At 29.3% G+C, this 12847-nt stretch overlaps 1 protein-coding gene across 1 annotated transcript; it reads left to right on the top strand.

Moving 5' to 3' along the window:
• Window positions 1-2327: 2327 nt before the first annotated feature.
• LOC133690468 (probable L-gulonolactone oxidase 6) lies at window positions 2328-12360 on the top strand. The gene is made up of 4 exons (XM_062110688.1): window positions 2328-3021; window positions 10847-11102; window positions 11235-11336; window positions 11420-12360. The coding sequence occupies exons 1-4, from the start codon at window positions 2335-2337 to the stop codon at window positions 12139-12141; spliced, it is 1767 nt and encodes a 588-aa protein (XP_061966672.1). The 5' UTR covers window positions 2328-2334; the 3' UTR covers window positions 12142-12360.
• Window positions 12361-12847: the final 487 nt, after the last annotated feature.

Genomic DNA, 12847 nt, shown 5'->3' with positions numbered 1-12847 from the left:
AAAATGAAAATGAACTTTTTTGTGCGAATTTGAAAAAAGTCCTGTATTTGTTTTTGTCATTTTTAATATTTTATAGTTTAAATTTAAATTTTATTTCATTAAATTGATCACTAATTAAATTCTAAAATTTGATTGATCTAACAACTTGAATTCTCAAGAATATGCAAATAGGAGAAAATATCAATACAAAAAAACAATATAACAAACAATTATTAATGAAAGGATAAAATAAAAAAATATTCATTGGCCATAATGAAAGATGAAAAAATAGCATTTTTTCATCAACAATAACACACACAGAGTAAATGAGTATAAGAATGTTTCTTTTTAATTGTATTGTGTAATGTATAATAATTCACACACTCAAGGAAATTATGTGGATGTTAATTAAATTAAAAAAATTACATTTAACATCGTTTCGTATAGCTAGATAGTTTTTTTAATTACTTACTATAATTTGAAAAATTACAATTTATATACTTAGTTAATTAATACAAAATGTTAAATTAAATAAAAAAACCAAACCACTTCTCGTGGAACTCGTACTTTTTTCAAAAACCCTAAAAAGAACTTCAAGTTGAAGCTTTAGGTAGAGCCCTATCTTTTTTTACATCCACCAAGCTAAAACTTTCAGTACAAAATACTCAAAGTTGAAGCTTTAGGTAGAGCCCTATCTTTTTCCTTATCCACCAAGCTAAAACTTTCAGTACAAAATCTCCAGATTCAAAATCATTTGGACACCTAAAAAAAACCTCCTCTAAATTTAAACTAGCTAGTTTGCGAATTCAAAGGCCTTTTGAGTATAATTCCAGAAGATTTGGCTTGAAAAACTTGATTCTCAAACTCCATTAACAATGAAGCTGCTATCTCTTACATCATCGTCTGCAAATGCATCTTCTGAGTTTGACAATCTCCCAGTGGAAACAATCTCAAATTCACCCTCTTTTTACCACCATTCTCTTTCTACTTGAATGTGTTCATAAGAGACAATCATTGATAAGAGAGTAGTGATCAACCCTTTTGTCCTGGCATGTGGGAATATATTTATATATATATATATATAGCTATTTTTTTTCTCTCATATATTTTTTATTTTATTTTATTTTATACTTGTATAAGCTACGATTTTAAATATAGATACTCAATAAACATTATCACCAAAGAAAACTGTTATCTTTCGTGAAGAGCTAAACAAGATATTTTTTATTTATTTTATAGATATTTTTTAATATTATATATTCTAAAAAAAATTAAAAATTATTCTACATAACACTACACTTAACATTTCTTATCTATATATATATATAAAAACACATATTTTATCCTATTAATTTTTAAAATGCTTGTTAGTTGATGAAATAAAGTCAAATATTTATTTAATCATCAGAATGATACTTATTTAATCATTAGACTGACCAGAAAAGGAGAGGGGAGACGTGCTGTAGATTTAGAAAAGGTTTTTTTCTGGGTTGACAGGGATACCCCTGGATGCCATTAATAGGTACTGACCACAATCACTGGGTCAGACGGCACACCGGAAATAGATTCCATTTTCGACTAAATAAAATTTACCATTGGGGTTGCTAGGGATGGTTGTTTCAGATTTTATCAACGGAGTTTCTAGAATTGGCTGTTTCAAATCTTTCTTGGTCGGCAGTGGAGACAAAAACATCCCTATTTTCTTAGACTCTTTGTTGTTTTCTTCCAGTTTGGTCTTCTAATAGATTTTCTTTCTGGATATTTTAACATTGTGGTTGGATTAAGAGGTTTTTTTTTTAGTTTTGATTCAAATGGATCTCATGAAACTTGGATGCAAACAAGGTGTTTGATGAAATTAATTCCATAATAAAAAATTTAGCTCTAGATAAGATTATAATATTAGTTTGATGACAAATTGGTAATTATAGATTGATAGCAAGATTATAATATTAATATTATAATGACTCTTTAGCCATTAAATAGAAAATAATAACAATTAATCTTGTAAATAATTATTTTTATTATTATCTTGGGTAATGATATTACATGTTAATGCATGTATAAAGTTCATGTTGTAAGTGTTAATTTCTCAAACTATAACAAGTAAGTGAAAAACAAATTAAATTACAAGAAGAGTAATTTTCTTGTTCTAGTATTTCTATTCTTTTTTAATTTTCCATACAAAAATTCAATGATCTATAGCTATTCAGCAAGTAGTAAAATCAAGTGGTCTAAAAATTAAACATGTTCTCGTAACTTAGAGCATCTCGATTTTTTTTTTGGACAAACCCTTGATGTTATATATATATATATAGGTGTCCACGGATCATCATCTTCTCAACCTATCTACTGTCAATGCTCAAGAAAATGGAAATATTCCAGCAAATCCTCCTATCAACCAGCGGCCTCCTATTGGCGGTCTTTATGGTGGCTTGCAGCCCCCCGGAGAACCATATCAAATGTTCATCAACAAACACAAACTGCACCATCACAAACTCTTATGGCACTTTCCCTGATCGCAGCTTATGTCAAGCAGCAAACGTGGCATACCCCACCACAGAAGAGGAGCTAATTTCAATAGTAGCAGGAGCGACGGAGGCCGAAAGAAAGGTGAAAGTAGCAACTCGTTATTCTCATAGCATCCCCAAACTAGTTTGCCCAGATGGCCAAAACGGATTGCTTATAAGCACCAATTACCTCAATCGCACACTGGAAATTGACGTTCAATCGATGAAAATGAGCGTAGAAAGTGGAGTCACTCTGAGACAGCTTATCAACGAGGCTGCCAAGGCTGGCCTTGCATTGCCTTACTCGCCATATTGGTGGGGCTTGACCATTGGTGGCCTATTGAGCACGGGTGCGCACGGCAGCACATTGTGGGGAAAAGGGAGTGCAATTCATGATTATGTGGTGGCACTAACAATTATTAGCCCCGGAGGACCGGAAGATGGTTATGCTAAGGTCCGGAGCCTCGACGAGAGTAATAGTACTGAACTTAATGCTGCCAAGGTCTCGCTTGGAGTTCTTGGAGTTATTTCGAAGGTACGTGAGGTGTTAATTATCTCTCTTTTTTACCTTCATCCTGTTCATAATCTACCGTGGCGTTCCATGAGTGTCCCTTTGGAAAGTTGTCGGCCACAGAACGGAAACCATTCACTATAGTTAACTACTACTTTATATACTTCTTAAATAATTATCCAATAAATTAATTTGTATAATTCCAATAAAATTGTCTAAATATCAAAATTAATAAAAAAAAAACATATGTAAACTTTATGATACGGTGATTAAAACAAGAATTATACTATATTTATTTCTTAGCGTAAGAAGAATCAATGAGATTACTTGATAATAAAAAAACAAAATTAATGAGAAAAATACCACACAAGAACTAATTAGATTAAGTGTGTGTTTAGTGATATGGTGTGGAGTGAAAATGTATTAAAATATTTTTTTTTTATTTTAAAATAATAAAACTATTGAAGGATATTTTTTAAAAAATTATTTTGATGTTTTTTCATATAAAAAAATTAAAAAATATATTTTAAAAAGCAAAAAATTACTGTAATACTACACAAGCACTAAAACGTAAGCATGAAAAGCCATCCCGTTAACAAGTTGGATTTAGCAACTCAAATCAAAGAACAAACTATATCATTAAATTTTTGGAGTCTTCTCTTCCCTGGGTAGAAAATTTATTATGACAGGGCAGGCCCATATAAGCACGCATGTAAAATATGATAATTACAGCGTCCCATTCTTTCCACCGTTGGATTGCATTTCACGTTTAATCACCTCAATTAATATAATTGGTTTCCTTCTTTTCATTGTTGGATTGCATTTCAAGTGAATTACCTGAAGTCATATAATTTGGAGATGAACGAGAGTGTTGCAATAGTTGTTGTATTTTTAATTTAGTAATGTATTAAAATAATATTTTTTTATAAAAATATAATAATTAAAAAATTAAAAAATTTCAAACTTTTTTAAAAATACTTTAAAAAATATATATCTTATAAGTGTACCTCAATGACACATGGCGTAAAGAAAGAGTCGCAAAGGACACATTTTGTTTGCTGGGAATAGAATGTAGAACTAGTCGAGTAACCTTTCCTCTGCAGCGGGGAACAAAGTTTTTTTTAGCAGAAAAATAAAAATGGACATGTTATTAATGTTTTTTTAGGAAAAAAAACGAAATAATAAATTAAGAAACCATATACATATCTAACTAAATAAATTGTTAATATGTGTCTCGTTATGGGTCATAATGTTTTTATTAGAAAAATGTATTCTTCTAACGTTTTTTTTGAAAAAAAAATTATAATTATAAATAGAGAAACTCATGCATGCATTTAATTAAATCACCGTAGAATCACCGTAGAAATAAAAATATTAGAGTTCCAATTCCACCTACTTTGCTGCGGGCAAGTGCTCACACCAATAAAATTATAAAAATAAAAATAAAATTATCCAATAAAAATAAAATATAGATAAGCTTGATATCCAAAGCCAAAATTTTCATCTAATGCAAGTGTATTTTGCTTTGTCGCAAAGCTTACCCTTTACCATAAAATTTTTTTTATCCCTAAAAATAAAGTAAATTTATATAAAGCAAAAAAACAAATCATGGAAGATGAAATTATACCTTGTAACCATGTTTAAAATATATAACAAAGTTAGAATTTTAATTTAATTTAATTAACCTATGAGGTTTTACAAAATAATCATGGTAGAAGACAATTAAATATGTCTCTGTCTTAATTATGTCATTTAATATGTTTTAATTTTATTATTTAAAAAGTGTGTTGTACATTATGAATCAAATTTCACACTTCCTAACATAATTTTTTTTTTAAGTGAGGGAAAAAAAAACGATCCGACCCGCGGGGTAAGTGAGCTTATTTTTTTCTTAACTTTTAAAAAATATTAAGAACAAATATGAAAATGGTAGCATGTTGGATGATATATTTTTTAAAAAATAAAAAAACTAATTTAATTTAATTTAAAATCAAACTCCCTTTAAAAAAATGGTATAAATTTAACAAAAATGATGAATTTAAATATTCAAGATAGCCTGGGTATTTTCAAAATTAGTAAAAAACAATGGAGTATAATCCACAAGAAAATAAAGGATAAAAAAACTAGGTGAATCTTTAAAACCTGACTTAATCTTTACGTTGTGGGTAGGCAAAAATTATCCCAGACACAAAAAAAAATCATATTATGCTAGTATTTTTAAAGAGATCAAAGAAAATTTGAAAACTATGGTAATCAATTAAACTGGGTTGAATAATTTCAAATAACTTAAATCCAACTTAAAATGCAAGTAATGGATACTTGTTGATATTAAAAAAAAAAAAGATAACAAAAAAAACCTTGAGCAAACCCGACAACCAACTTGGATCAACAAATCAAACACATGACTTAGAACATGAAATTGATATGACCCCGTAAATAGGAAAGTGAGAAAAATATCGGGAAAAAAATATTTGAAAAAAATACTTTAAAAAAAGACCGAAATCGACTCAAGCTAATCTTTCAAATCTATAACCAAGATTATGAGGTGACCTCATTAAAGGAAAACCTAAAAAAATATAGAAGCAAGATTCTTAATCAAATAATTATTGAGGGATGAAATTAAAAAACAAATTAACAAAAAAACAATGCAAAACAAAACAAATAACACATAAAAGAATTATGACTAAATTTGAAAAAAAATGAAATGAAATTAAATGTTTAAGGATAGAATTGAAAAAACAAATCAATTAAGAAAATGATTTGTTAAATAGAAATTAAGAGAATTATGACCAAATTTAACATAAAAATTAAATGAAAATAAATGCTTAGAGATAGAATTGTAAAAACAAATCAATCAAGAAAATGATTCAAAATAAAACAAATAGCAATTAAAAGAACGAGAGTCAAATTTAATAAAACAAAATTAAAAAAATCAAATGATCAGGGATGAAATAAAAAAATAAAATATAATAAGAAGTAATCAATTTAAATAAAACAATTGTAATTAAGAGAAGAGTGATTGAATCAAAAAAAAAAAATTGAAGAGCTAATATAATTTTTTACATGATTAATATACAATCTGAGAAAAAAAAACTAAATCAAGACCAAACCGGTGTGAATCGACTCACACATGCCAGCCTTTTAGTAATCTACAAAAGGAGTACATACTGGCTATGTGATGGAAGCTTCACTGCATATGGAGTAATTTTTTTTCAATAAAATAATTAATTTATAAACTTTTCTAACATGTTTTTGGATATTAAAAACTATCAATCACGAAATAAAATGTTTATACACATATTTAATTAAAAGAAATTAATATTTTATTAAAATATAACTAAAATTAAGATATTTGATAACACAACATAGGCTATACACTTATTTGTATCTAATAACTTTGTTTATTATTATAAACTTTTTATTCAATCAAACGATTATCTATTCCAATAAAAGATTAAAAAAAAAGTCATCACCGAAAGCAAATTGAATAAAATTATGAAGCTCAACTATCAAACAATCTAATATTGAATAGTGAAATAAAAACAATTAGTTTTTTTAAATTAAAAAAAAGATATGGATAACCTTGCTAATCAGGTGACTATGGGCACAAGATGAGGATAGAACCACAGAGAGAAAAGTGAAAAAAAAAAACAGAAATCAATTTCTCAAAAAATATATGTTGAAAGATGAAATTGAAAAAAAAATTAATTTTAAAAAAATTATAAAACAAGATGAAAATCAACTTGTGTTAACCTTCGAAACCTATGACCATGGTCATGAGGCCGCGACCGACTGTAGAAAAGGTAAACCTCAAAACAAAACAATGCAAAACTTCCAAAAACAAATGCTTAGAGATAAAACTAAAAAAAATTAATTTTAAAAAAAGCAATAAAAAAAATTCAAGTCCACCCGAGATTGGATAACCTCACATAAAGAAAGTGAAAAAAAAAAGAAAAAGCACGGAGACCAATTAAAAAAAATCAAATGTTGAATCACAAAAACAAAAATAAAAACCAAAGTCAATCCGCATTAACCTTTGAAACTTGTAACTTTGGCCATAAGATCGGGACTAACCTTGTACAAGGGGAAAAAAATAATGAAGAAAAATTCTCAACAAAAAAAAATTCAAGAGATTAAATTGGAAAAAAATGCAATACAAAAACATTTAAAACAAAACAATCAAAAATAAAAAGAACAGGGACTAAATTACACATAAAAATAAATTAAAATTAAATGCTTAAGGATAAATTGAAAACAAACTTTAATTAGAAAAAAGGCAAAAAAATATTTAAAGAATAAGGATCAAATTTGACATGAAAATCAAATTAAACGAAATTATAGAGATGAAATTTAAGAAAACAATTAATGAAAATAAGATAAAAACAAAACGAAACATATATTAATAAAAAAATGATGATTAAATTGGATATTAAAAAATAAATGATTAACACAACTATATTTTGGCAAGGAGAAAAAAGAGAAAAGAGGGAGGAGAAGAAAAAGATCCATAGGGGCCCAATCGTAGCTCCACCACACACATGTATCGCACCACAGCATAGTGGATGTTAGTGCGCTTCCAACACCAGCTTTTAAGGTGACATCTGACCGCATCACAAGTGTCTACTCGCTAGCGTGTGCTACAAACACCTAAGCAATTTTTTTATTTTATTAATATTTTATATTTACCAAAAGATCAAAGTGCCTTCTTAGCCCTTTTAAGAATAAAAAAAATTAAGATCAGAAGATGAAAAAGCCCTTGTAAGGAAACTTTAATTTTTTTTTTCCTTAAAGCAATTAAGTAATTTTATTGTGCATTAAAAAATAAAATTTCAATAAATCCCCTCTACCAACCTATTATTACAAAAATATATCAAAATATCAAAATGCCCCTGACTATTAATAAATAAGACATAACTTCTTAGGGATGATTTAAACATTTTACTTTGTATATAATAGAACAGAAGAAAACACCTCTTGGCACCAACTTTAAAAATTTTGGTTGCAATGGTAATGAAGTCATTTTACCGTGTACAATATACGTGGAAACAAAAGCATATTTATCCCCTATGTATATGGTAATGATAAATAAACATATGTGAAATAACAAAAATACCTGTAAAAACTATTTAATTAGATGGTTTTGAGATGAATAAAATGGGAAAAACAATGTGTACTGTAAACAATGTTTTTCTCACCACTTTTAGATTTACTTATAATATTTAAAATATTTTGACTTACCTGTGACTATGAATTAATGAAATATGAAATTCAATAATATACACTAGTTAGATTGCTCGCACTACATTATGGGTATTCATAAAAAATATCAATGAACAGTAGTGAAAAAACAACATTTTGTAAGATAGATGGCTTGGGCATTACTACCGACTCATTCACAAACAATATAAATCATTATGATAGTGGTAGATGGAAGTTAGATTTGTGAATATCATGCCAGACCCAAGCAACTTTGGGTCTTGCAACCATGTCATACGCAAGCATCGTGGATCTAGTTATAATAATAATAATAATTTTTAATTTTACCATTGAAACCAAATCTTTGTTTTTTTTCAACAGTAATAAAATTTTTTTCAAATTTTATTATATTAATAATAATATTAAACATGTGTAACATAAGTTCTTATAGTTTTAATTTTACTCTTCAAATCAAATCTATGATTTTTCTTCAATAGTAATAATATTTTTTTCAAATTTAATAATAACAATAATAATAATAATAATAATAATAATAAAAATAAAAATAAAAATAAGACTCACGTTCCTTGGATCTGGCATCCCCTGCTAGACCTAAGTAACAGACACAATAAACTTGGGTCTAGGGCCCTTGCCAGACCCAAGTTACATAGATCTGTTGGTCCCAGACCCAAATTCTTTGGGTATAGCTTCCCTTGCCTAACCCAATTATCATGGGTTTGGTGCCCTTGCTAGACCCAAGACGCTAGGATCTGACAGTCATGCCTAACCCAAGCACCTAGGGTGTGGTTACTTTGTCAGATCTAAGCACTTAGGGTATGGAAAATATACCCTATAACATACGTGGAAAAAGAAACATATTTATCACTACCACAATCTTTAGATTTACCAATGGAATTTTCTGTCGGTATTTGTACTATCATTCCATTGGTAATTAATTTACCAACAAAATCACCGACAAACATGCTTTGTCGGTGAATCTTTCATCGGTAATTTTTTATTTATCAGTAAGTTTATTGGTAATAAAAAATATTATTACCGATTGATTTACTGACAGGAAAGGCGAGCAAAAAAAAAAGTGTCTGCTTCATTCCGTCGGTATTTCCCTCAGCAAAATACCGTATGTAATTTCGTCGGTAATTATTTAAAAATATTTTTTTAAAAATATATTTTACAAAACTATAAAATAATTAAATTAATATAAATCAACACTCTATAATACTCAAAATGTTTGCAAAAAAGAAGAAGAAAATCAACTCAAACAAATTTGCAACAAATAAAAAACACGAAAAAATAAATTCAACTAAAAAATTTCATGTGAAAAAAATTTAAAAATATTATAAATAAATCAACTAAAAATTGATCTCATTTGAAAAAAAAATCCTACAACAACATTCATACAATTATTAAGAACAAAAACATTTAAAAATAAAATAAAAAACAAATATAGTGAAAAAAACGAGGAAAAAAAAAGAAAAAAATCTTACCTTAATCTAGTTGCAAATGAAGCTAAGAAGAGGGAAAAAAAACAAATTCGTAAAGTATACTAATTAAAAAAAACTAAGAAGAAAAAAGAAGAAAGGAGAAGAAGACATACATGAGTAATGGAGGAGAAGAGAAGGAGTTGAGGAGAGAAGAGAAGAAAAAGAAATGGATATTTATGTTTTTTACATATGGGGAAAAAGAAGAAGAAAAAGAAGAATAAGAAAGGAGACGGTTCTGTTGTGAAATTAGAAATTCTAGGCTTTTTATTGCGGCATTTTACCGACGGTTTTACCATTAGATATTAAATATTAATATTGTTAATCATTTCGTCTGTGATTCTGTCTATAATATTTAATTTAAATTTTGAATTTAATCAAAAAAATTTAGACACCGCTAAATATCACCGACGACTTTTCAATTCGTCGGTGATTTCGTCTGTAATATTTAATTTAATCTAAATTTTTCAGACAATCACCAAATAACACCCATAATTTTTCAATCCGTCGGTGATTTTGTCTGTAAAGAACCGTAATTAACAGTGTAATTGAAAAGTGAATAGTTCAAGAGCTCTCTGTAAAACATCAACAGAATTTTCCGTTGGTGATTCCATTTGTAATTGAAATGATGAATAGTGTTTACAGTTTACCAACGATTTTATTGACGGAATTCCCTATGTTAAAAATGACACGTCATTGTTTTTTTTTTGCTTTGTTTTAATTATTTTTTCCTACTGTAATTCTGTCGGTAAATATCGATGGAATATATCCGTCGGTAAAATTCGTCGGAAATTTACCAACGAAAATATTCTCTCGATATTTCCATTTGTATTTATCAATTTTCTAATATTATATCCCCTATATATATGGTAATGATAAATAAACCCTTGTGAAATAACAGAAACACCTATAAAAACTATTTAATTAAATGGTTTTGAGACGAGTAAAATGAGAAAAACAATGTGTACTGTAAACAACGTTTTTCTCTCCACTTTTAGATTTACTTATAATATTTATAATATTTTGACCTGCCCGTGACTCTATGAATTAATGAAATATGAAATTCAATAGTATACATACTTCAAATCTCATCACAGAATGTGAAGAATCTAGGATTCGTAAAAATATTAAAAAACAAGTTTCGGCTCTGTCAGGTTACTCTGCAACTGCAACCCCTCTTTAAAAGATCCATTTCCTATGTGGTGAAGAAAGATGCTGACTTGGGAGATGAAGTGGCTAGCTTTGGTAGACAACATGAGTTTGCAGACATAACGTGGTATCCTAGTCAAGGCAAGGCAGTCTATCGAATTGATGATCGGATTTCTTCTAATACCTCTGGCAATGGCCTTTACGACTACATCGCCTTCCGCTCTACTCTTTCTCTCGGATTGGCCGCCATTAGAGCTACAGGTTTGCTACTATACTGTAAATATAAAGAAAATATGTGTTTCCTATACACAAATCGATTCCTCAAACATTTTTCATGTCAAGCAGCTGCATTGCCATATGAGTAATATTTTTCCCTTTTGATTTCGTTATTAGAGGACACTCAAGAATCCTTGAAAGACCCTGATGGGAAGTGCGCCAGCGCAAAACTAATTACATCCACCCTCGTGAACTTGGCTTACGGACTGACTAACAATGGTACTTTTGTTTCCAACTAATTAATTTATGTTCATATTTCTGCGACTAAATTGTTGTGATTGTAGACTTCGATTGATTTTCAGGAATAGTTTTCACGGGTTATCCTATAATTGGGTACCACAATCGCCTACAGTCGTCAGGAACTTGTCTTGATAGCCCTGAAGATGCATTGATCACGGCATGTCCATGGGATTCAAGAATTATGGGTGAGTATTTTTTCCAAGTCACATTCAGTATCAGCCTGTCAGTTGTGAAGAGCTTCATTCAAGATGTGCAAAACCTCGTCAAACCGGAGCCTAGAGCATTATGTGGCCTAGAATTATACAATGGTATCCTCATGCGCTACGTGAAGGCATCAAGTGCCTACCTGGGCAAGGAAGATGATGCTTTGGATTTTGATATGACATTCTACCGAAACAAAGACCCCACGAAACCTAGACTTTATGAAGACATATATGAAGAAATTGAGCAACTCGCAGTGTTTAAGTACGGAGGTTTGCCACATTGGGGAAAGAACAGAAACCTAGTGTTCAACGGTGCACTCAAGAAATACAAAAATGCTGGAGCATTTCTGAGGGTAAAGGAGATGTATGATCCACTGGGGCTCTTTTCCAACGAGTGGACAGACCAAGTCCTTGGACTGAAAGGAGATGTGAACATAATAAAAGAGGGATGTGCACTGGAAGGATTGTGTATATGCTCACAAGACATTCATTGCGCACCAAGAGATGGCTATCTCTGTAGAGCAGGGAAAATTTATCAAGATGCAAGGGTTTGTGCCCTTGTTAGCACTTCTGAGCAGTAACGATGACAGGTTATGGGCCTGTCACCGGCGGATGGATTGATGGCTCTCTAGACTCTAAAATAAGAACTACTACACACCAGTACACCGTCACCGCCTTCCGTTTAGCTGCTGCTACTTTACCGTTACCGCCTTCCGTTTAGCTGCTACTTTACCGTTAAACATGCGCTAGCAGTGGTGAGATTAATTGCAATAAAATTGTCTCGTTTAATTTTTATATAAGCGCACAATATATGTTGCATACATGTTTATTCCTATTTAATATATTAAAAAATATATTGCATGCACATTTAACAAATGAGAGTAAGTTTTAAACTTATAACGAAATTAATTCAATTTATTAGCATGAAAATAAACATATATAATAATAAAATACTAACCTAAATTTCTATTTTCTAGATGAATTGAGAGAATTAATTCTGGCATTTTTTATCAATTACAAAAACGTTAACAACTTTTAATAAAGTTTAAAACTTTAATGCATATGTTTAGAATTTAGATAGGTATTGTTTATGTGCTGGAAAAAAATAATCATTTTGAGGTAAAAAAATATTGATTCAACTCAAGCACTTGAGTATGATTTGAGGTTAAAGATAACTTAGTCTAAAACCTTTATTTTTAAAAAAACTTTAGTGCTCTACAAATTTAATTCTAACTTTTAAATTTTTTACTATATAATAAGTCACAAGTGACTTTTGTAATTCTTTAA

The sequence above is a fragment of the Populus nigra genome, chromosome 4 (genome assembly GCF_951802175.1).
Source record: "Populus nigra chromosome 4, ddPopNigr1.1, whole genome shotgun sequence".
Classification (NCBI taxonomy): Eukaryota; Viridiplantae; Streptophyta; class Magnoliopsida; order Malpighiales; family Salicaceae; genus Populus; species Populus nigra.
The sequence above is the reverse complement of the archived record's forward strand: the minus strand, read 5'-3'. Positions and strand labels throughout refer to the sequence as shown.

Excerpts from the sequence above, each read along its gene's own strand:
- LOC133690468 (XM_062110688.1), top strand. The coding sequence starts at position 2,335 with ATGCTCAAGAAAATGGAAATATTCCAGCAAATCCTCCTATCAACCAGC. Across the intron at positions 11,103-11,234 it reads GGCCGCCATTAGAGCTACAG|AGGACACTCAAGAATCCTTG; the intron begins GTTTGCTACTAT and ends TTTCGTTATTAG. Across the intron at positions 11,337-11,419 it reads TTACGGACTGACTAACAATG|GAATAGTTTTCACGGGTTAT; the intron begins GTACTTTTGTTT and ends ATTGATTTTCAG.